We start from the raw sequence: 24,961 nt of genomic DNA on the forward strand, positions 1-24,961 counted from the left end.
GATGACAAGTTAGTTTTCATAAACCCTAATCTACCACTTTTCTTATACAGCAACATTTGCTCCTAGTTCTTAGAAAGAATTGGGGTAATATCATATAAGATTCTCCCTGTATTTGCTTTTGTATTCTTTTTATTTCAGTAAGTAAATGCCAGTCCCTAGGAAGAGAGAACCAAAATGTCTACCGGACCAGATGTCAAGGCTACAGTGGGGGACATTTCCAGTGATGGCAATTTAAACGTGGCTCAAGAGGAATGCTCCAGGAAAGGTAAAATCATGCACAGTAATCTGGTAGTAAATGAAACTAGGATCTGTGGCACTGTAACTTGTGGTACTAAATAAAACTAGGATCTGTGGCATCTTTTGTTGATACACATCATTTTCCTTGCTACCACCAATTGCCAATAATTCTATATGGTTATACATTGTTATTGATAATTATTTCATTTCTCATAAGAAACTTTGAAGGTATATAAGACAGGCAGGTATCATGACATTATTTAGAGATGAAGGAAAAAAATCAGAACAGGTTCTAAGTAGGAAATATAGAAACCAACCTTGGCTTGTCTGATTCTAAGTCCAAGACATGTCCTATTAGATCTCTCTGCTCATGTTAAATCCAGACCTGACCCCGAACCCCAAAATGGGCTTTTCGCTTCTACCATGTCATAGAAGTCACCTTTCTCCCTTTCTCTTATCTATATTACAACATCATGCTTTTTATAATATGCATTAAGGGAAACTGTAGAACATCTTATTTTACCCTAAATGCTTAATGAGTTATAACTATGTTATCCATTAATTCTTTTAAGGATATAGTCATTTCATAAGATAATGACTTCAAAAGGCAAAACCCTAACCAAGATGGAATGCTTTGTAATACTCAACATTTTAGCCAGTTTGTCTGTTAAGAATTATGCATATCTTCAAGAAAAGAGATTTCTCCTAATCTCAACCATCACAGAAGAAATCAGGAAATGTGCATGTTAGTACTCATCCTACAACTAGTCACCATTTGACCCAGAACGAATACTATTCCAGTAGTCTCGGCTGAAGGTCTCATCTGTTTCTAAGGATTTCAGAGTCTACTAGACTATACCATTGGCCAAATTCTTTTATCCTATCATTCTGTCTCTCCCTCAAAATTAATAATACGAAGAACTTAAGTGTAAAATTTTACCAAGGTGCAGTATGGCATACTGGGTAAAAGCACAGGTCAGAAATCAGAATGCTTGAGTTTCCAATCCTGATTTTGCCATTTATGAGCTTATTATTACCACTCACATAGTGTCCCTTCCTCAGCCCACCTTTGGGCAGTCATTGGAAAGTTCATTTATAATTTGTCTAAAGTGGAACTTCTATGGTCTTTCTGGTTCCTTCTATAGTCTCCTACAACATCTGGCCTACCATGCCACCCAGTCCTCTGGTGACTACTCCAGGCTATAACTATATCAGACAACAACTTTGTAACCCACTTTACCCTGGCCTGTTGTTTCAAACAGCATCATGCTACTAACACTCATCCTGTTTTGGTAGTCTCATCCTACCTAATAAAGCAGAACCCCAGCTACTCCTCCAAGCCTTACCAAGTTATTTTGTTGTGTATCCAAGTATTTCTCACAAATGCTTAGGAATAAACCTTGCAGAGTGCTTTGTCAGTTGGTGTCCAACATCAGTTTTATTCTCATCTCCTTCTCTGGCTCATGCTTACTGGACATGGCTGGATCTTCTGTATTAGACTCCCAGGGCACTGCTGGGGCTTTCTCTGGGTACCAGTACCCCCATCTCCAAAGGCCACTCATATCTTTGCTGTGTTTCTAAGGCACTCAGTGAGCTGAATCCAGGTGTTCCATGGGATGTGGAGAAATGCCCCCTCCCCCATTATCTGGTCACCTGCTTATGCAAAGTAACTGTTCCAATAACCCAGAAACCTTGAATGAAAAAAGCTGGGCCTTCAGGTTCTGCCTGAAGATCAGTAGTTTTTCTCTATCAGTCTCAGTTAGGGATTTCTGGGGCCAGGCTGTAGACAGACATCACTTTGACCTTCTGATCCCCTTTTCCCCCAGAAGTCCATGAGCTTCTTTCTGTATCAGTCAGGGTTATATCACAAAATCAAAAGCAAATCTAGGTATTTCTGAGAAGAAAGAAGATTAATATAGGGGACTGGAAGATTCCACAGACATTGGAAGGCTAGGGAAGCAAAAGTCAGGTTGGTTACTTTCAGAAAATCCAGGACATGACACTGCCAATGTGCATCACAAAGTGGGTATTTTTCAGGAAGACACCCTAAAGTCATAGGCAGAAATCCCATGTCTAACATGACTGATCCTCACTTATCCACCTGCAGCTGCCTCCAGAGCATAGTGGTTTCTCATTGAGTTCGGCCTGCCACCTTGGGCCAGAATGCCCTCATTTGTGGAATCTGAATGGAATCCTGAGGATTGTAGCTTCCAGATATTTGTCCCTCTGTTACTGTGGAGACTAGAGAAGGGTGGGAAAGGCACTGAGAACAATATCAGGGACGGTATCCTTTCTCCATATCAAATGCCTGCAGGAAAGATATACTGCCCCCCACCATGGGGAAGAATGCCATCTGAAGGACAATTTACAACAACATCCCCTTCTGAAAGCCATGGAAATGAATAAAACAAGCACAACACTTTGAGAAAGTACTTCCATCTAGATTGAAACTAAGGAATTATTCCTACCACACACTACAAACTCTAAATCTTGCAGACAGATTTAATACAATTTGGAAGAAATTGAGAGAGGAGCCAAGAGCTCATAAAACTCCCATCCTTGAGGCATGGTGCAGTGTTATAGGAAGAACAAAGAGGATGCTGTGGAGCTTCAGCTTGTGCTCCTCAGCTTGGAGTGGCAGTGTCCAGAAGCTGGGCAGACCACAGACCCCATGAGCCCCTCAAGGGTCTGCAGTGCTGGGATGTGCTGGGTGAAGCGTGCATGGGTCCACATCCTGCAGCTTTCCCCTCACACTTCACTGGCCTTTCTGATCTGCAATTTAGGATCAGGGGCCAGTGCTACAAAGCAGAGGAAAATATGAGTAACTGCAGAAATCAACTTGGAAATTTGGAAGGCTTTCTCTCAAATTATACAATGTTATTGCAGAATTAAAATGGTACAGTAGTTAGCTTCCCTTGAATTGGTGAAAGAATTCCCTACCTCCTCCTCCCCACCCCTGCCACCAGCCCACCCACATACACCACCACATCACAGCTGGGCCTCAAACCAGCATGGGTGGCCCTGTGCAGGGGTTTCAAAATGTGAGAACAAAGTCACACACAACTGGCTTTTATGGTCCAAGGCTGTAGGGGTGGACTACAAGGAACCTACGTAAATATGTTTGCACAAAGGAAAGAATAAGATAAGACATGTGTTAGATAAAAAAAGAAATTGACAGGTACACTTATGAAAGGTAACAGTTCATTATATAGCTGTCACATAATGAGTGCATGCCCTGTGTTAGACACTGTTCTAAGCAGTCTTTATGTATTAATTCATTGAATTCTCACAACAATCCTTCAGGGAAAGTGCTACTAGCATCATCCCCATTTTGTAGGAGCCTGCTCAGGCACAGAGGGATGAAGTAACACATCTTAATCATCCAGGCACAAAGAGGTAGCAGCTGGATTTAAACCAGCTGTTGTTAGCTTTTACATCACACTGCTGTGCTTACGTTATTACGGGGAAATTGAGGAATATTTTCATCTTCAATTTCTTAAAGTTCTCAATAATGACAATAACAATAATAATAAAACATAGAGTGTAGGAAGTAAATCAACAGAAGAATATGGAAGAAGTCCCAATATAGATGAGAAAGGAAACTAAGGAGGAAAAAAATGTCACTGCAGAGTTAAAATGGAATTAGTAGCAGCAAGGAGAAGGTAGATTTGAGAAAGGGAAGAAAACAAAGATTGTGTAATAAAAAATGAAAACTAGTTAATTAAACATCCAATTCACTGAGCCTACAACTTCAAGGAAATTACATAGAAAAATGAAATAGACAACTTATAGAAAATAATGTGAACTCAAATCATGAAAAAATTGGATTAAAAATACATACAAGAGCTGGTTCTTTGATAAAAATGATGCTATTCAAGGCAATAAAACAATCCACTACTCAGATTAATCAGGCAGAGAGATTAAATACAAGCAATTATGAGAAAATAGGAGACAGAAGCATTGAAAATGTATAATATGCTAATTATAGGGAAAGTACATAAGTAAATGATTTTCTAGGAATTATAATTTATAATTATAAAAACTTTAATTACATAATCATAATTAACTTATTAAAATTTAATATTTAAAATATAATTTAATTATAATTTTCTAGAAATTATCATTTCTAAGAATTACAAATTTTTATGTTTCTAATTTATAAATATGAGTAAAGAAAAATTATACATGTCAAAAAACAACTAAGAAGTGAAGAAAATTGTCAAAAAGTTATTCCTTTGAAAACAAACACAGAAACAAACAAATATATTCTAGTAGTTTCACTAGAAAAATTATATGAGATTTTTAAGGAGAGGAAAATGCCTATTTATCCTGTGCAGAAGAGTTCCAAATAGTTCATATAGCACTCTACCTTCTGAAGATGGAGCTTAGCTCCTTGCTCCTTAAGTGTGACTGGTGCTTGTGACTTCTCCCAGAGTACATTTGTACATATTAATTCATACAAAAAATTAAAAGGAGAAAAAGAAAAAAGAGAGTAATTTTACAGTGGAGCAACCTGACAAACACTACCTCAAGCCAGGGCACCAAGATCAACTCAACAGTAAGAAGTCTTGTTGACAGTGTGTGGCCTTAATATGATGTGATGAGAATGAGTTTACCTCCATGGCCTTCCTCTCAAAAACACATAATCCCAGTCTAATCATGAGAAAAATATCAGACAAATTTCAATTAAGGGATGCCCCACAAAACACCTGACTGGTGCGTTTCAAAACTATCAAGGTCTTTAGACATTTTAGACTACAAAGCATTTAGAATACATTTTAGAAACAAGGTAAGTCTGAGAAAGCGTCATACCAAAGAAGAGCCGAAGGAGACATGACAACTAAGTGTAATGTGGCTCCCTATATGGGATTCTGGAACAGAAAAAGGACATTAGTTAAAAACTAAGAGATCTGAATAAACTGTGGACTTTAGTAGTTAATAATATATCACTGCAGGTTTATTAATTGCAACAAATGCACCATAAGATGTTAATAACAGGAAATTTTGTGTGAGATATAGAGGAACTCAACAATTCTATATATCTAAAACTGTCCTAAAATTAAAAATTTATTAAGAAAAATGGCTATGTACCTAAAACATTTCAGATCACAGATTGAGATGGAAGCTTATAACTTTTAAAAAAGAACAAAGCTAGTATAGCAAAAAATAACACATACATATGTACATAAACAACATTTTAAGCTCAACTATATATACTAGATAAAATTCCAGCTAAAATGCTAGCAAAATACATCATGTTTTTAAATTTTGTAATAGCCTATTAAGAATAAGAAGAGATCATCCCAATAATACGAAGGTGGTAGGCTATTATAATTATAATAAACTTACATAAACTTATTCAGTTGTTATCACAGTGCCTTGAGGTAGACTCTATTATTAATCTCATTTTTCAGGCAAAATTTGGGGGCCACAGAGAGCTCAGTACCTTGCCCCAGAATACACAGCTATAAGTAGACCACACAAGCTGGAATTGGAATGCAGGTGTCTGATTCTAGGATTAAAATACATTTTATAAAACTTATGTATCCCCATAAAAATATTTAAAAGTAGGAACAGAGTAGTTTAATATAATTAAAGGACATGTCACACCAACAACTAGCAGCATACCTAGTGGTGTAATGTGAGAAGCATTCTCAGTAAATGCAAATATAGCTGAGGTGCCCATTCTTACCATTCCTGCTTTGTCCATTTTTTTGAAAATGCTGGTGAATTAAATTACCCAGGAGAATGAAATATGTGTTGCAAACGGTAAACATAATCAACTATATTTTTCATTATTTGTCCATAATTTGTCTTTCTTTATTGAATCAAAACTCAATGGGGGAAAAGCTGATGAATATGATAGGAAAAAGAACAGTTACACAACAATAAAAAGTAATTTACAAAATTTGTGAAGGCCTTAACTGAAGATAACTATAAAATTCCACCTCGGACTGAGTAAAAGACCAATACTGGTACATGGGTAGGTATCTCTTCTTGACTAGAAGACAATCCTACAAATGTGGCAATCCTTCTTAATTTAATCTGTCATATCAATATGACTGATCAAAATTCCAATGTAGATTTTCATGGGTGGTGCATTGGCTGGGTTGGGGATGGGGAACTAAATGCTCTCAGAGTTGAACCAAAGGTAAGAGCTAGAACTTAGCAAGAGCATTACTACACAAAATGAAACCATGCTGTCCATTCCAAGAGCATTTGCTCCCTTTCAGGAACCAAGAAAATGGGATCTTCATACCTTGTGATCTTACATTACCTCTGGGATTTCTCTACAGGGATAGTGGATGAATTCTTCCCACTGTTGTCAAACTAATGTATATGGACTCAACCACAGGGATATCCCCAGAGCTCCTATGGAACACTAGCAAATTTTGTGTAAGCATAGATTATAGTATTAAGATGAAGTTTAAATACTTCTATGATCTAACCATAGCCTATCTTTCAAGTTTCATCTCTCCCCAGCCCCAGACAAGCTAATCTTCCATGTTTCCTGGTTATAAATGGCACTTCCAGCTATCCCAGCTGCCCAAGCAGGGAACTTGGGAGTCATCTCCAGCAGTTTCCTCTCTCTCACTGTCCATACCCAATCGGTCACTGCTCCCAGCCAATTCTTTCTCTAAATCCATTTCTTCCCATTCCTATTCTAATCTTCTCATCCCAGAGCCCTGCCTAAAAAGCTCTCCCCTAATGCTTGTTCTGACCAACTCCACACATTCTTCAAGTCTCTGAGAAATGCTTCTGAGGGAGCCACCTCCCCCATTACCTCCCAGGGGGACAAAATTCCACTACACACCTACAGAGGAATGTCTGCTCTCCCTATATTTCTGCATCTCAGACAGATACCAATCTTCTCCTTCTTCCAGACTTAGGGAGAGTGGGAGAAAAGCATTCTGATTGTGATTTTTCATGCCCTTTTCCTCTCAGGTTTTTGTTCAGTCCGACATGGGCTGGCCCTCATCTTGCAGCTCTGTAATTTTTCAATTTACACCCAACAAATGAACTTGAGCATTGCCATCCCAGCTATGGTGAACAACACAGCCCCACCTAGCCAGCCCAATGCCTCCACAGAACGGCCCTCCACTGACTCCCAGGGCTACTGGAATGAAACTCTAAAAGAATTTAAAGCAATGGTAAGTTTAATGAGACTCTGGACTCTTTCTTTGACTCAAATAATTTGACTTAAAGAGTTATAAAAGAGTGAGATTCATTTAACCACTAAGTATTTACTGAACATGTACTATGTGCCAGGAATGGCACAAGTACCTAAGTATCAGGCCGAGCATGGTGGCTCACACCTTTAGTCCCAGCACTTTGGGAGGCTGAGGCATCTTTACTAAAAATATGAAAATCAGCCAGGCATGGTCATAGGCACCTGTAATCCCAGCTACTCTGGAGGCTGAGACAGAAGAATCTCTTGAACTGGGGAGGCAGAAGTTGCAGTGAGCGGAGATCGTGCCACTGCACTCCGGTCTGGGTGACAGAGTGAGATTCTGTCTTAAAAAAAAAAAAAAAAAAAAAAGAAAGAAAGAAAAGAAAGGAATAAAGAACATAATAAGTATCTAAGGGGATTGCATCCCTACTTAGTGTCTATGAGTGTAACCAGGGACTAAGTTAGAATAAATGAAACATTTTACTATTTAGTGGACATAAATTCTTCCCCTACAATGATGAAAATCACTACAAAATATGTTTCACAGATTTGTCTGCTTTTTCTTCCTTCCACGTATTTTTTTTTTTACTACCTTGCTTATGATGCTTTCTTCTTTATAGCCTTTGTTTCTTTACGAACTCTCTTATATTTTAATTTTTGGTTAATTGTGTCAGGGTGAGCGGAAAGAGTATATTGGGCATATATTTAGGATTTTTAAATACATGATACTGGTATATTGGAGGAACTGGAGAAATGTAAAAAGAAAGATAACTGCCAATTAATTTTTGCCTCTCAAGTCCTCACAATGAAAACTGTCAATCCTTCAACTAAAGACAAACAGTAACTCTCTTTGTCATCTAGGCCCCTGCATATGACTGGAGTCCTGAAATCCAAGGAATCATCCTCAGCTCCCTCAACTATGGCTCATTCTTGGCTCCAATCCCCAGTGGCTATGTGGCTGGAATATTTGGAGCCAAGTATGTGGTTGGTGCTGGCTTGTTTATTTCCTCATTCCTGACCCTCTTCATTCCACTGGCAGCTAATGCGGGAGTGGCCTTGCTCATTGTCCTCCGGATTGTACAAGGCATAGCCCAGGTACCAAGATGTTTTCCAGGTATAAGTGGAATATAGGTTCCAGAATGACCTCAGATCTCCAAGAATGGAATTTTTCCCCCCAGGTTATGGTATTAACTGGTCAGTATTCAATTTGGGTCAAATGGGCTCCCCCACTGGAAAGGAGTCAACTCACCACCATTGCTGGATCAGGTAACTGATACCCTAAACCCCACTTTACATGCACTGTCCAAGAGAACTCAGCAAAGTCCTGCCAACAGAACCAAGATCTTATATATCAATCTCTGTGTCTTCATAGTCCTTTCCTTAAAGCACTACCCCATACTGCCTTACTTGATTGTAACTGAATGAACTGATTGCTTACTATGTGCCAAACATTCTTGTGTTTTGCACATATTTTCATCTTATCCTCAAAATAATTTTATAAGTCAGCTATATATAATTACTTCCATTTCACACATATGGAATTTCAGACACAAATAGACTAATAACTTCTCCAAGATCACATAGTTACCAAGTGAAGGAACCTAGATAGTTTGGCTTGAAACTCATACCTTCACTCACTGTGCAACTCAGCATTGTAGAAAGCACATAGAGCCCCAAGACGAGTCCTTTCACCCAGAACATCCTCGTCTCTTCTGTTCAGGGTCAATGCTGGGGTCCTTCATTGTTCTACTTGCTGGTGGTCTCCTCTGCCAGACCATAGGATGGCCTTACGTCTTCTATATCTTTGGTGAGTGTGCTTTTCAAATCTCCAATTTTTATGACAGAGACTTCTGTGATGCAATTTATCTATGGTTAACCAAATCCTAATAGATATAGATATTTACATAGCTAAAGCTGGTAGTGTTCAGAGCCAACTACATTTAACATTTAAGTTTCAGCAGCCCGAGTGTGTAGCTAGAATAATCTTATGACATTAGAGGCATCATAACATTCCTTACTGCTTCTAAATTTGACCTAAAGGAATTCAGAGCAAATTATCTCATAAAATGTTGAAAATACTACCTTAGGCTAGGCGTGGTAGCTCAAGCCTGTAATCCCAGCACTTTGGGAGGCTGAGGCAGGTGGATCACATGAGGCCAGGAGTTTGAAACCAGCCTGGCCAACATGGTTAAACCCCATCTCTACTAAAAATATAAAAATTAGCCGAGTGTGCTGGTGCATGCCTGTAATCCCAGCTACTCGGGAGGCTGAGGTGGGAGAATTGCTTGAACCCAGGAGGTGGAGGGTGCAGTGAGCCAAGATCACACTACTGCACTCCAGCCTGTGTGACAGAGTGAGACCCTGTCTCAAGAGAAAAAAAAAAGAAAATGTTATTTTAGTCAGATTACATTTTAGTCATGCTTTTTAATTTAATATATTCTTTAAAATTTCTCCAGTTATTATTATGGCAAAAACCACAATTACTTTTGCACCAATCTAATATCATAGCTAGAAAATTGTGTGACTGTGACCTAATCATAGGTAAAATACTAATTAGAGTAGAGAATCAACTAGTGGAGACTGCAGGACAGGGCAGATTATGTGAGGTTCAGGAGTGGACATAATACACAGAGAGATGCTGCAGAAAGTTTCCAAAGACACTTGGAAAGTTCCAAAGGCAGTATTTTACTACGTTACAGTTTTACCTTCATGGAGCTGTGGTTGGAATCTGCCTAGCTGCTGTTACCTTTAGTTTGTTTAATATTTGAAACATTCTCCAAAATCGCACCCCTAAATTGTTTATGGTAATACCTTATAGTCCCACTAGTGTGTTCATTAGAGGACAGGCCTGTTAGATCAAGGGTCTCTGTAAAATCAGGTGAATATATTCACCAAAAATAAAATATGTAATGATTCCATAGCATATCAACCTTTAAAGTTTTTATCATGAAAACTTTGAAAGGGCAGGTTACAAAAATTATTCAAACAACAAGAAAATCTTACTGTGCTTATGGTTTCGAGAAACAGTAAGGAGCATGTACACAATAGAAACTCACTAAATATTTGTTGAATAAATATTAACATCCTCCAACCCCAATGTGCAACATTGCTAATTTTCATATCTATCCCTCCGCACTTGATTAAGTTCCTCGATGGCAAAATTGTGTCTTCACCATTTTATATTCTCAAAATTTAGCAAAAAGCCTGGTGTATAGTGGCTGCTGTATGATGTTTGTGAAGGAATTTGTAAATGACATGCTAGCCAAACAAAGAGAGCTCATAAGATTTCTTAAGATTCTAAAAAGGGAATTTGAAGATGGGCCATATTTCCACTCAATACTGATAATGTTAAATTCCCAACCCTGTAATAATGTATATATTAGAAAAAATGTCTTTGCTGAGGATTCATTTCATTTCATATCTACAAATTGGGTAATTAATTTCACATAATGTACTGCTGCTCACTCTTATGTGCTTTGAGGAAGATAAGAGATAGATACGGAAAGGTTTAATGATGAAAGGAACTCTGCAAAGCAGGACTAGCAGGAGGGATGCTGACTGGTACGTGAATGGTGAGGGCATTTTCAAGCACGTGGGGCAAACACACTACTAACTTGTAAGGGTGCTATAGCTTTAATAATAGTGCATTTCAAAACCTCCCAAAACTCAGTGGTTTAAAACAATAATCATTTATTCCCATGGTTCTTTGTGGGACAGCTGGGTGGCTCCACTCTCTGTGTCTGTCATCTGCCTTGGTCAATGGATGAGCTGGAGCATAGTCTTCCAATAGCAGTGGGCAAGACCCAAGAGGATAAGTTTAAAAAAATGCTTTTTAATGCCTAGGCTTGAAACTCCTCCATGCCATTGGCAAAAGCAAGTTGTATGGCCAAGGCCAAAGTCAAGTGGTGAGGAAGTACCCTCCCCTATGATAGGGCCATGCAAGGGATAGATGCCAGGAAGAGTGGTGTACTGAGGCCAGTCACTCTCTCAACCACAGGAATCATCTTAGAGTCAAACTGAAAGAAGTACTTCAATCCATCCAGTGCTAACTGGATCCCCTTTTCCTAGGAGGAATTGGCTGTGCCTGTTGTCTTCTCTGGTTTCCTCTCATTTATGATGATCCTGTGAATCATCCCTTTATCAGTGCTGGTGAGAAGAGATACATTGTATGTTCATTGGCTCAGCAGGTACATTGAGGAACTCCTCTGACATTTCTCTATGTCCCTCTAGACGTCTCAGAGATGAAGAATGTGATAGAGAGAGCTGCCTTCTGATGGAGGGGACATTGATGTGTGCTTTCTTCCAGGACTGTTCACCAGGCTGGTCTCTTCCCATTAGGGCTATGATCAAATCCTTACCACTCTGGGCCATTTTAGTCTCTTATTTCTGTGAATACTGGCTTTTTTATACCATTATGGCGTACACACCAACGTATATCAGCTCGGTACTTCAAGCCAACCTCAGAGATGTAAGTATAGAGAAAGCTCATTCTGATCTTCTGTTTAAAGGCTTAAATAATGAGAGCTCATATATAATCCTCTGTCTGTCCCATAGTCACAAAATCGGGGGATTAGGACCAGGCAGGACCTCCATATAGGAAATGCAATCTAGTTAATTTGGATTCTGATTGATCTCAATGTGGTTCACTACTTACTGCAGGAGGATGATACATATGGTTCTAGTTTGATTTTCATATACTATCATATTTTATTATACTATTTTCATATACTATTCATATTTATCATATTTTAAGGGCCCTGTGCAAAAATTTTATACTCAATCCCATCAAAATTTGCAAACAAGATGCTCTGCTGGCAGCATAAATAATAAAGATTAACCAAACAAATTCTGCCTTTGAGAAAATTGTGACAGAGAAACATAAACAACATATGCTGAAAATAAGACATTAATAGGACATAAAGTCCCAAATAAGACTTACATAGACATTCGTGGAGTAATGTTTGTTTTAAAAAATCATTTTTATTCAAGTATAACATAGAGAAAGAAAAGTGTGTATATGTGTACAGCTCTCTGAATTTTCACAAAATAGGCAGATACTCTGAATGGCTGACAGGAGCCTTTCAGTTCCTGCTGGATGGATGTCTTAAAAGTGGCTATCAGATTTCATAACATGTTAGTGACAGTTCACAAAGCCAGTGTTATTCTTGTACTCTCACTCTGTACTCAGGAAGAAGCCTTCTCGTATTGATTGGGTTCCTCTGGTGAAAATGTGCTAAGTAGCCAACAGAGAGCTGACCTTCTTAGCAGTAGTCAGCATCTGCATGCAAGCAGGCTGCAGGCACTGAGATTAGAAAGCCCCAGGAGGGAGTGGCTCTGGGTCTTTTCAAAGAGGAGGAGGGCCAGAAATTAAACCAGAACCTTAATCCAGGGGATTGGGACACCAGATAAGCAGGAGTCCAGTGCTAAGCAACAGACTTACTGAGGCTGGCTGTTGGGAATGATTTGTCTTTGGTGTGAGGCTGGGTGGGCTTGACCCTCAGAGGCCAAGGCTGAGGAAGAGGAAAATGGGAAAATGAATGGAAAGACAAGTAGTGACCAGAAAGCAGAGCTTTCCAGGCTAAAAAGTCAAGAGACCTGGATTCTCATTGCCTTCAGGGCATTTTCTCACAAAGTCACATAACCTTGACTGCCTCGGCTTACTCATCTGTAAAATGAACTACTTGAACCAGGTGAGTGCTGAATCCTTTCCATTGTTTGGATTATATACAACAGAGGAGTCTCCTTTTCATTGCATTATATTCGATAGAATTTTAGTTTAGAAGTTTAATTGATAACAACAAGGTTCAACTTTTAAAAACTATATTGAAACATAGAGTGGGTCAGGTGTGGTGGCTCATGCCTATAATCCCAACACCTTGGGAGGATGAGGCAGGTGGATCATCTGAGGTCAGGTGTTTGAGACCAGCCTGGCCAACATGGTGAACCCCCTGTCTCTACTAAAACTACAAAAAATTAGCCAGGCGTTGTGGCATCTGCCTGTAGTCCCAGCTACTTAGGAGGCTGAGGCATGAGAATCGCTTGAGCTGGTGAGGCGGAGGTTTCAGTGAGCCGAGATTATGACATTGCACTCCAGCCTGGGCAACAAGAGCTAAACTCTGTCTAAAAAAAAAAAAAAGAAAGACTGAAAAATCTTTCTTTCATTACTGTTCCTAATCTGCCCTGTCCTCCCAGCCCATTCCAATGATAATTCTTTCTATGTCTTTTTTCTTTTTCTTTCTTTCTTTTGAGACAACATCTCACTGTGTTGCCCAGGCTGGAGTGCAGTGTTTCACTCATGGCTCACTAAAGCTTCGACCTCCCAGGCTCAAGCAATCCTCCTACCTCAGCCTCCCGAGTAGCTGGGACCACAGGAGTGTACCACCATGCCTGGCTAATTTTTTGTGGAGATGAGGTCTTGTTATATTGGCTAGGCTGGTCTCGAACTCCTGAGCTCAAGTGATCCTCCCACTACAGCCTCCCAAAGTGCTGGGATTACAGGTATGAGCCACCATGGCTGGCCTAAATTTCCTATATATATTCTTTCTTTGTTTCTTTATGAGAATGCAAGCATACATGAATGTGTATTCTTATTTTCCCAACTTTTAAAATACAAAACAGTATACTCTGTAATATGCCGCTATGCTTATATACTAGGTTTTTGCCAATTAATATGTCATGGAAATCTTCATATCAGTACATGAGAACCTTGCTGAGCAGTATTTGGATTGTTTCCCATCTTTGAGCAATGCTGCAGTGAAAACCTTGTTCATTTCTCATACCTTTGTGCAACCCTCTGTGGAGTAAATTTCTGCATATGAGATTATTGAGTCAAAGGGTAAATGCACTATAAACTTTTATATTTGTTGTCAAATTGCCCTCAATAGAGCACCAGTAATATTTGTGAGAACCTGATTCTCCACAGTGTTAGCACAGAGCATGCCAAAAAAAAAAAAAAATGGGTGTTTTTGCCAATTTGATCCATGAAAAATAATATCTCACCATAGTTTTACTTTGTATTTCTTTCATTATGAGTAAAGTTGGATACCTTTTAACATGTTTAGGAGCCACTTATTTTTCTTTTTTTCTTCTTTTCTTTTTTAAATTGTCTGTTATTATCCTTTGCCTATTTTTGTACTGGGTTTTGGTCTTTTAAATATTTATTTCCAGGTGATTTTTATATATAAAGAGAGCCTTGTTCTTTTTTTTTTTTTTTTTTTTTTTTTTTTTTTTGGCAAGCAGAGCTATGAACATATACATACTAAAAATATATTGGCTCATTATAGTAACATGGAATTTGTATTAAAAGTGATGCGTATATAAAGAAAAGCCGCAAATGTGGACAGTCTGTCCAAGGTTGTCTGTGTCATGGTGGGGGTGGTAAGGGCACATGCACCTGACCTAGTCTCTGGTCCTCAGAGTGGGATCCTGTCTGCCTTGCCGTTTGTTGTTGGATGTATCTGCATTATCCTTGGAGGTCTACTGGCAGACTTTCTTCTCTCCAGAAAAATCCTCAGACTCATCACCATCAGGAAACTCTTCACTGCCATTGGTAAGGGAGAGACTGGACACAGGGGTGAACGTGGGAAGCTCAGAGCAGCCTTCAGTTTACTCTGTGTTTGTCCTCCTACCCCAGGGGTTCTCTTCCCATCCGTGATCCTCGTGTCCCTGCCCTGGGTCAGATCCAGCCACAGCATGACCATGACCTTCTTGGTGCTGTCTTCTGCCATCAGCAGCTTCTGTGAATCAGGAGCCCTTGTTAACTTCTTGGATATTGCTCCTCGGTAGGGACCTCTTTTGCCTCATCCTTTCAGACACTCAATTCAAGTCTAGCAGCCCTAAATCTACTCTGATGTGAAAGTAAAATGTGGCAGGTACAACAGGTTGCAGGAAATGTCAGCACCAGCTCTACATCCTACATCTAAATAATTCCTGGAAGAGACTCAAAGCTGGTGGACCATTGTGAACTTAGTTTTTCTGGGCGTGAACAAGAGGAGTCAGTGGCCATGCTCAGAGTCAACTGAGGGAGACTCACACAAACCTCTCTCTGTTGAGGAATGCAGCACTTGCCTAAGGTGGAATCACTGAAAGAATTCTTGAGATTCTATAGGGTATGCTCATGAAAATCTTTAATGAAGGCAAAGGACACAGGACTGCAGGAGAAATATCTGTCTCTGATACAGTAAAAACAGTTGACTGAGACTTCCAAACATAGCTCCCAGGGTGCTGTCCCAGTCAACAGGACATCCTTCATCTTCAGATAATGAACCACCAAGAAATGTGAGAGATGCCCTTGTCACAGGGGAGCCGACGTCTCATCTGGTGAGGGGTCTTTTATACCCACGGAGCGTATAAAAGTTACAAGATCAGACTCCACAGCAGAAGCCAAAACAACAACAACAACAACAACAAAAAACCTTACAAACCAGGTGCAGACCATCAATCTGACCATCTTGCATAAACAATGTTGACAAGTTAATAGAGGTTACCCCCTTGGGAGTACCAGTCCCTAGCACAGGATTATACTAATCATTGGTCAGTACATTTCATTCAGGTTTCACCAAGGCTTACACAATTCCAGTCATCTCCAGAGATAAGCACAGAGTTGCAGCAGACCAGCTGATATTAACCCTTTGTTTGCACAGGAATATTTGCCTCCCTCTCTCGGGTATTGAGACTTTCAAACATAGGTATACTTGGTTATAATAGAGTACCATCTCTCTCTCTCAGGTACACTGGCTTTCTCAAAGGACTATTGCAAGTCTTTGCACACATAGCTGGAGCCATCTCTCCTACTGCTGCTGGATTTTTCATCAGTCAGGTGAGGTCAAATGTTCTGATGAATATTCATAAAAGAAACCTATAGAGGCATGGTTTTTTCACATATGCACGGCCTTGTATCCTAGAAGATGCTTTTAAAGTAGTCAAAAATAAACTAATTTACATGATGACTTAAGAATTAAAGAAACTTAAGATTCTTAAGTTTCCTAAGAATCTTACTGGTATAAACTTTACATGAATAAAGAAGTATGTGGCATTCTTATTTTCTGCCATATACTTCATTTACTGGAAAAAAACACTGCCATATACCATTCACTTACTGGTGAAAAACCACAGGAAAGTTAAAGAATGACTTTCCTGTGGTTTTTCACTGGTAAATCAGAAAAATAAATGAAGAATAACAAAGAAAGAGTATTCTTTATGAAATCAAGTCCCTTCTCTTTTCTTGAAGCTTCAGTTCCCTCCCAGGCACTAGCATACTGTCAGGAAATGGTTGTTTAAAATGGAAATTCTCAAACTGCTCTTGTTTCTCCTGTCATTCAATGACTTATTCATTCATTCATTCAATAAATATTAAACAGTAGTATGTGCTACGTGCTATTTAAGTGAATAAAACACAATTCCTTCCCTTGTGAAACCTATATTGTAGAAAAGAAACAGAAAGAAATCTATGAAAGTAAAATATATGACATATTGAATGGTAACAGGAGAATAGCAAATGCTTAGCAAATGCTAAGAGGAGAATAAAGGACAAGGGGTGGAATTTCTAACTACAATGATCAAGGAAGGACTCACCGTAATCACTTGCTTAAAAAGAACACTTAAGCAAGGACTGAAAGGGAGTGAAGGTGTGAGACAAATAGGTATCTGTAGGAGGAGCGTTCCAGCCAAGGAAATGCCCAGTGCTTTGGACTCATGGCAGAAATGTACTTGAGTATTCTAGGACCAACTGGGAAGCCCATGGAAGCCAGAGTGGAGGTCGGGGAGGGAGCAGGAGGACACAGAGCCAAAGCCTTTCTGAACCAAGAGGGACAGGAATTGGGTGACCGTTAATAACTTGTAATTTTCTGCCTCCAGGATTCAGAGTTTGGTTGGAGAAATGTCTTCTTGCTTTCAGCTGCTGTTAACATATCGGGCCTGGTTTTCTACCTCATCTTTGGCCGAACAGATGTGCAGGACTGGGCTAAAGAGCAGACATTCACCCACCTCTGAGCAAACCGAGAGATGTGCTAGATCCTGGTGCTTAGTTCATCATTGTTTTCCCTCACAGACATTTCTCTTTCATGCCTGCTTGACTGATAAGCCATTAGCTAGACCCTGACTATGTAACGCTAAAGATTTTACCATGCCTGGAAATTTTACAGGGGAAGAAAACACACTAGTTATTTAACTGCAAGCTACTAAAAGCATAGGTGTGTTGAGATTTCTGTGTTCTCCACTCTTCCACTGTTATCCTAGTAAAAGCATCAGGGGCTGGGGACAATTTCTTTCCAAAGCAAAAGAGGAAGCCAGACCTTGGGACCGAGAACTGAGAATCACAAGGGAGTTGCGCCCAACATGCAGAACATGAATCCTCTGAGCTGTCCTCAAAAGAAAGCCCCAAACAACAGAAAGCATAGTGTTTTCCATTGTTGGTGAAAAATGTCAAGGAGGAAAGAACAATAATGATTCCATCATGATAAGAGGAATGAACGTGTCTGCAACTAATGGGAGCAAGATAGTACACTTTAACTCTTTCAGACAACTTGCATTCTGTGGATGCCAGCTTTGGAATCAGAGCCGCCTCTGGAATACCTGTGCTTCCAGAGTTAGCTTTTGGACAGTTACCTTCTTTCTGGCCATCTTGACTTCTGCCCCACATCTGCTTTTTGGCTTTGTGCAGATCTTTAACATGTTAGTGAACAGACATTGCTCAGTGTCTCTTCTAGCCCCTCCAACAGTTCTTCATGTAGCACTGCTTTTGGACAGTGACCCATGATATCTGCCTTCGTTTGCCCCTCTGACTGTTGGAATCCCACGCACCATTCAGTAGGATTCAATTCAATGTGGAACCATTCAACATTCACCTCATTAACCTAAAATGTCTCCCAAAGATGTATGTAAGACACACACTGCCCTAACCTCACTCCAAATGTCTGGAGAAATGTGTGTAGTGCTTTTGTTAAAGCCCCTATATGGGCAGCATGGAGGATCATAAGATAGCAAAACCATTTCAACACTAAATGAATATTAATGTACACACACCTTGTGGGGATGGCAGAAATCAAAACCATACACAGTATTAAGGAGTTCAGTGTCTCGGGAGGGCAGATAACTTTAATCAAAGTATCACACAAGTGAATATGTAATAACAACTGTAGAAATAATGAGTGGTTACATGGGTTATGAGAGTGGATGATAAGTGCACTAATCTGAGTGTAAGGAAGGGCCACCCCTGCAAAGTTTCAGCTAAGCTGGGATCTGAAGGATAATAGTTAACTGTTGTGGGAGACTGAGAGGAGAATATTTTAGGAAGAAAGAACAGCATAAGCAAACGTTTCATGGCAGGAGGGAGAAATTAGCTATGGCCAGAGTATAGAGAATAAGGGAAGTATGATTTGTGAGGAGGCTGTAGAAGAATTAAGGTCAGGAGCACACAGGATGATGTAGGCCCAGTGAAGTGCGTTGGTCTTTATTTTGAAATCAGTAGGAAGTGTCCTGGTTTTCAAAGGCACTCTGCATGAGAGATTAGGTTGGAGTAGGAGCTTACAGTGTAGTCCAGGAGAGAACAATGGCCCCTGGCATGAGGCAATAGACATGGTGAGAGGTGAATGGATTATTTGATTTAGGTGGATTATTTGATTTAGGGAATAAACCTGACAGGTCCTATTACTAAGTGAGAGAGTGGAAGATGTCCAGAGTAACTCCTGAGTTTTGGTTTGCTATTATATTAATGGGGATGCCTCTAACACAGACAGCAACACAGATAGCAATTATATCCAAGTGAAGACAACAAGAAGGAAAATGGACACATGACTCTGGATTTCTCTTGTGAGACCTGGGCTCCATTTACAAACGTATAAATCATCTTGATATAGGTAGTGATTACAATTTTTGCATGGATGAGACATCCATGGGTGAAAGTGGCATAAGAAAAGGAAGCTTGGGAATAAGCCTTAAAGAATTCCAGTATTTAATGGTCAGCTGGAGGATGATTAGCAGAAAGAAAGAAAGAAAGAAAAGAAAGAAAGAGAGAGAGAGAGAAAGAAAGAAACAAAGAAAGAAAGAGAGGAAAGAAAAACAAAAGAAAGAAAGAGAAAGAAAGGGCCTGAAAGATAGAAGGAAAATCAAGAGAATATGGTGCTAAGAAAGGGAAGGGAAGAGAGAATGTTTCCAAAAAAAGTGAGTAGTTACCAATGCCAAATTTGCAGTGATCCGTCCAGATGAGAAGTGAGCAGAAAGTACAGAAAGGAGACCACTGCTGAGAAGTTTGGGTATGAAAGGGTGGTGTCTTTGTCGCTTTTGTGTTGCTATAAAGGAATGCCTGAGGCTGGGTAACTTATGAAGAAAAAGAGGTTTATTTGGATTGTGATTGTGATGGCTGGAAAGTTCAAGATTGGGCATCTGCATCTGGCGAGGGCCTCAGGCAACTTCTGCTCATAGTGGAAAGTGAAGGAGTGTAGGCCTGTACAGAAAGCACATGGTGAGACAGGAAGCTGGGAGGGGGAGAGGAGGTGCCAGGTTTTTTAAAACAAGCAGCTCTTGTAGGAATGATCTCACTCACCCCTGAGGAAGAGCTTTAATGTCACTAGGGATTCACCCTTATGACACAAACACCTCCTGCAAGTGGACCCAACATTGGGATCAAATTTCAATATTAGATTTGGAGGGAACAGACATCTAAACCATAGCAGAAGGAAAGAGGCAAGAAAGTAGCTGCAAAAGCATATGGGCTCGAAGAAGGAGTTGAAAACAAACATGTTTAAGATTGTGAGAAGGTGCTAGCTGACAGAGAAAAGTCGCATATGCAAAAAACACAAAGCACTAATGGAAAGTTCCTGAGAAGGCTGTGACAAGGGAGGAATTTTGTCACTTGAAGCCCAGTTAGGAGAATGATGAGAGATGGTGTGAGGACAGCTCCTGCCTTTTCACCTGACAGCCCAAGATGGTGTCTTCATCTGCTAGTGCAAGATCCAGGGATGGTCTTATTTTTATATCTTTCTTCCTACTTGGAAGGGAGGCAGTAAGTGGAGAAAGAAAAAGGTCTGAAGTGCTCTTGTCAGACCAGAGGAGAGAGGCCCTGCAGGTTGCCTGGCAGGGCTATCGCCACACTGTTCCTCAGCTGCTCCATTTATGACAGTTTCCTCTACATAGTCTGAAGACAAGCTCTTAAAGTTCAGGAACCATGACATACATTATTTTGTAGCATCTTTAACACAAAGAACAACAGTATCATATACAGTAAGTGCCAGTAAATGCTATTGAATCGCAGTATGAATCAATGAATGAACAGCTCCAGAGTGGTGGGAGCACAGTTAGGGGAGAAATGGATAGGAAGGAAAAGGACCAGATTTTTCTTTAATTGTATTTGTTTTCTGAGCATCGAGTCATCTAAACCTATGGATTATCTTTTTTCATCTGGAATTAAGATGTTGGAGACTGGGTCTGCTCCGTATCATTTCTCCAACAGTCACCAAGCCAACCCTAGCCTCTCCCTGGATCCTGTTCTTTCTTTCTTATCTGTCACTTTTAGTTATTTCTGAAAATGAGTTACATTTCTCCCTGGGCCCACCAGCGAGGGAGCTGACTTGTGCTGTTTCCTCTAAAATGGGCCATCCTTAAATTATGGAAATCTCCTAAAATTTTGCACTAGCTCACACATCTACAATGAGAAAGAATAAAAGTTAAAAATTGTGGAAAAAGTCTTTCATGAAGCCTTAGAATAAAATTTTATCTTGTGTGTATTTATTGGTTTGACAATCACTTATAAAGCAACTGATGCAGAGAGGAAGACTGAGATAAATCACCACCCCCATTTAAAATTCAGATGTATTACATGTTACAAACAATACATGTTAAAAAACGATGCACACAGGATATGTGGGAGGGTAAAACCAGCCCCTAGGACTCCTCCTACCATCTTCTTCCTGGTGCTGGTGACTGCCCCTCAGCCTCAGCCTCATGTGCTGGTCCCTCTTCCCTTCAATAAGGAGGTTGTCCCAGGCTCTGCAAGTGCTCTGTTTCACACTAAGTTTTGTAAACAAAGAAAAAAATAGTGCACACAAATGTCATTGGTGAGTCCTTGTACACAGAGGACATAAGAAAGCTTTTCAACATTTCAAAAAGATGGTCTCGTGTATTATATTTTTCTCAAGTTGTCTTCCTTGCCTCAGTGATAGGTGATCCTAAACATTTTTTTACACTTCTCTCCTCTGGACATAAAAATAAATATGGCTGTCTGTGCAAGTTTATTATCCTTCCTTTTCCCTATTTTCAAAAATCTTTATGTAAAAGATCCAAACAACTCCAACATTTTGCTAGGTCCAGGTACATGGTATGAAACCATCCATCAGTTGCTCTATATCTATGTTGTATCCTGAAAACAAAACAAATCCAAACAAAGCAAAAAAACACAGTGCACACCAGTGGGGTTTGACACTCAAGTAGTTTGATATTGCCACTCTCCCTAATAAGAATATATTTTATCCACAGCGATAATAAGACGTACCTTTTGTACTGTTACCAAATTCCCATTCTTTGTAAACCAACTTGTTATTAAGAAAATGAAAATAAAGCCCCCCTTTGTGGTCCTGCACCCACCACACACTCTTTTTTTATTTTTGGACCCTACCCAAAAGTGTCACTAGTCCTTTCAAAGAACAATTGCTGTCATCTGTGTTAACTGGGATAGTGGTCTCTGGCAAGTTGGGCTGAAACTGGGCTTTACCTGGTTAATAGGTGTCCAGATTAGCTCCTCTGATGTCATATTCTCCAAAACCTGAAAAGGGGGAGTGGCCAAGGTTCTAAACTGGGGTGTCAATCCAGGGGCCTATCTGGAGTAACAATGAGGAAGGCACACACTATCTTTCCTTTGTATTGAAAATTTTTTCTTCCTTTTTCTATTTGAAGTTTTATTACTTATTAAAACATGGCGTCCATACAAATAGACATTTTCTGGGTTTTCCAGTGGAAACAGCTGCTTACATTGCCTAATAACTGTCTAAACATGCTGCAGATGTTTCCACATGTTAGCTGAACATATGTATTCTCTTCACATAGGCAATCATGATACATCTTATCCTAGGGAGACAATATGTGTTGCTATAAAGGAATATCTGAGTCTGGGTAATTTATAAAGAAAAGAGGTTTATTTTGGCTCATGGTTCTGCAGGCTGTACAAGAAGCATGATGCCAGCATCTGCTTCTGGTGAGGGTCTCAGGAATCTTCCAATCATGGCAGAAGGTGAAAGGGGAGCCAGTGCATCACATGGTGAGAGCAGGGGCAATAAAGAGAGAGATGGGAGGTACCACACACTGTTATACAACCATATTCTCTCCTGAACTCAGAGTGAGAACTCACTCATTATCCAAAGGACAGCACCAAGCTGTCATGAGGCATCTGCCCCCATGACCTAAACACCTCGTACTACGCCCCACTTTTAACACTAGGAATTACATTTCAACATGAGATTTGGATGAGACAAACATCCAAACCATACCTTACAGATATTGTTCAGGATGTCATAAAAAGCCATATGGCTTTTAGAGTCATACGGCTCTGAAACAGTTCAGGTTACATAAAAGTTAAAGCCTCAAGAGAGTGTAGATGAAGAAAGGCTTTGTAAGAATTTTAAAATATGTGTTTTCTCTCTAAGATCACGAACAAGACAAAGATGTCTACTCTAGTCACTTCTGCTCAATATTATACTAGGGGTTCTATACAGGGCAATTAGGCAAGGGAAAGAAATAAAAGGAACCTAGATTGGAAAAACAGAAGTAAAACTACATCTTACAAATGATATAATCTTGCTTACAGAAATCCTAGGAAATCTACTAAAAATATTAGAACTAATGAGTTTAGCAAAGCTGCAGGACACAAGATCAATATACAAAAGTCAATTATATTTCTATACACTTGCAATGAGCCATCCAAAAATGAAACTAAGAAAACAATTCAATTTCAAGTAGCATAAAAAATAATAAAATACTTATAAATAAGTTTAACAAAAAGAGTACAAAACTTATATTCGAAAACTTCAAAATATTGTAGAAAGAAATTAAAGAAGCTGTCTTAGCTAAGGCTGCTATAACAAAATACTATTACCTCACACTGTTTTTAAAAACCATCTCAAAATGAATCAAAGACCTAAATGTAAGAGCTAAAACAATACAACTCTTAGAAGAAAACTTAGGGGTACATCTTCATGACCTTTGACTTGGCATTGATTACTTCTATATGACAACAAAGCCACAAGCAATAAAAGAAAAAATAGATAAATCAGACTTCATAAAAATCAAAAACTTTGCTTCAAACTTTGCATCAAAGGACATTAACAAGAAAGTAAAAAAAGACAACCTATAAAATGGGAGAAACAATTTGCAAATCACATATCTGATTCTTATCAGTCTAGCATTTAGAATATCCAATACACTCTTATAACCCAACATCAAAAGACAAATAATTAAAATGTGGGCAAACACACCGAATATATATATTTCTGTAAAAAAATAGAAGAATAGCCAATAAGCACATGAGAAGATGTTCAACATAATTACTTATTAGAGAAAAGCAAATCAAAACCATAATGAGATGCCACTTCACATTCACTGAGATGGCTACTGAAAAAAAAAGAAACATAACAAGTGTTGATGAGGATATGGAGAATTGGAATTCTTCTACATTGCTGGTGAGAATGTAAAATAGTCTGATGCTGTGGAGAAGAGTTTGGCAGTCCCTCAAAACGTTAAACCTAGAATTACCACATGACCAGCAACTCCACTTGTAGGTATATACCCCACAAAATTGAAACATATCTTCACATAAAAACTTGTACACACAAATGCACATAGTGGTCTATTCACAACAGCCAAAAGGTGTAAACAACTCAAATGCTCCTCAGTGGATTAATGTATAAACAAAATGTAGCATAGCCATACAGTCGAATACTACTGGGCCACAAAAAAAGAAGGAAGTATTGCTACGTGCTACGACATGAGTGAACTTTGAAAACATGTCAAGTGAAACAGGTCAGTCACAGACATATTATGTAATTTCATTTACATGAAATGTACAGAATAGGCAAATCGATATAGACAAATTATATCAATGGTTGCTTAGAGCCTAGTCTGTGTTTGGGTGGGCCCATGGGTCAGCTGTTGGCTTTCCTGAGGAATCTGGGAGTGAGGGGCTCTGATTTTCCACCCGAGGAAAAAGGCAGAAAGACACTGACCACTGCATTTGAAGTGGACAAGACCTCTCCATTTTGTTGGACCAGAGGCTACATGCGTGTTTCCCATGGATTAGATGCAGGTCACAGAGGACTGATAGCCAGGCCCAAGGGACCACCTAGAAGGGAGAAGGGATATCCACAAAGGGAGATTTGTGTGGAGTGGATCTGTGATGCCAAGGAGATGGGCAGCTGGAAAAACCAAGTGCATTTCCTGCCTTGTCAGTCTCTTATGCATGAAGAAAAGGGTCTGCTTTCAACACCTACTGGCCCAGGGAGCATGTGGGCAACTGACAATGGGGCCAAACAAGCCAGAAATTTCCATGCCTGCTTCCCCTCCTTTCTCTCC

General features: G+C 39.6%; 2 protein-coding genes across 2 annotated transcripts in view; one reads left to right on the forward strand and one right to left on the reverse strand.

Annotated features, from left to right (window-relative positions):
- The first annotated feature begins 138 nt into the window (after positions 1-138).
- On the forward strand, positions 139-19,386 carry SLC17A4 (solute carrier family 17 member 4). The gene is made up of 11 exons (XM_055113244.3): positions 139-265; positions 7,183-7,388; positions 8,270-8,503; positions 8,587-8,674; positions 9,129-9,215; positions 11,477-11,595; positions 11,715-11,876; positions 14,825-14,957; positions 15,042-15,189; positions 16,136-16,226; positions 17,264-19,386. The coding sequence occupies exons 1-11, from the start codon at positions 175-177 to the stop codon at positions 17,396-17,398; spliced, it is 1,494 nt and encodes a 497-aa protein (XP_054969219.1). The 5' UTR covers positions 139-174; the 3' UTR covers positions 17,399-19,386.
- Positions 19,387-21,196: 1,810 nt separating this feature from the next.
- The window catches only part of SLC17A1 (solute carrier family 17 member 1), a 47,618-nt gene continuing 43,853 nt past the window's right edge, over positions 21,197-24,961 (reverse strand). Inside the window, exon 12 of the mRNA XM_014345234.4 lies at positions 21,197-21,412. The gene's annotated coding sequence lies outside the window, so the exon portion shown is untranslated. The remainder of the gene's footprint in view (positions 21,413-24,961) is intronic.

This window comes from Pan paniscus, chromosome 5, assembly GCF_029289425.2.
Source record: "Pan paniscus chromosome 5, NHGRI_mPanPan1-v2.0_pri, whole genome shotgun sequence".
Classification (NCBI taxonomy): Eukaryota; Metazoa; Chordata; class Mammalia; order Primates; family Hominidae; genus Pan; species Pan paniscus.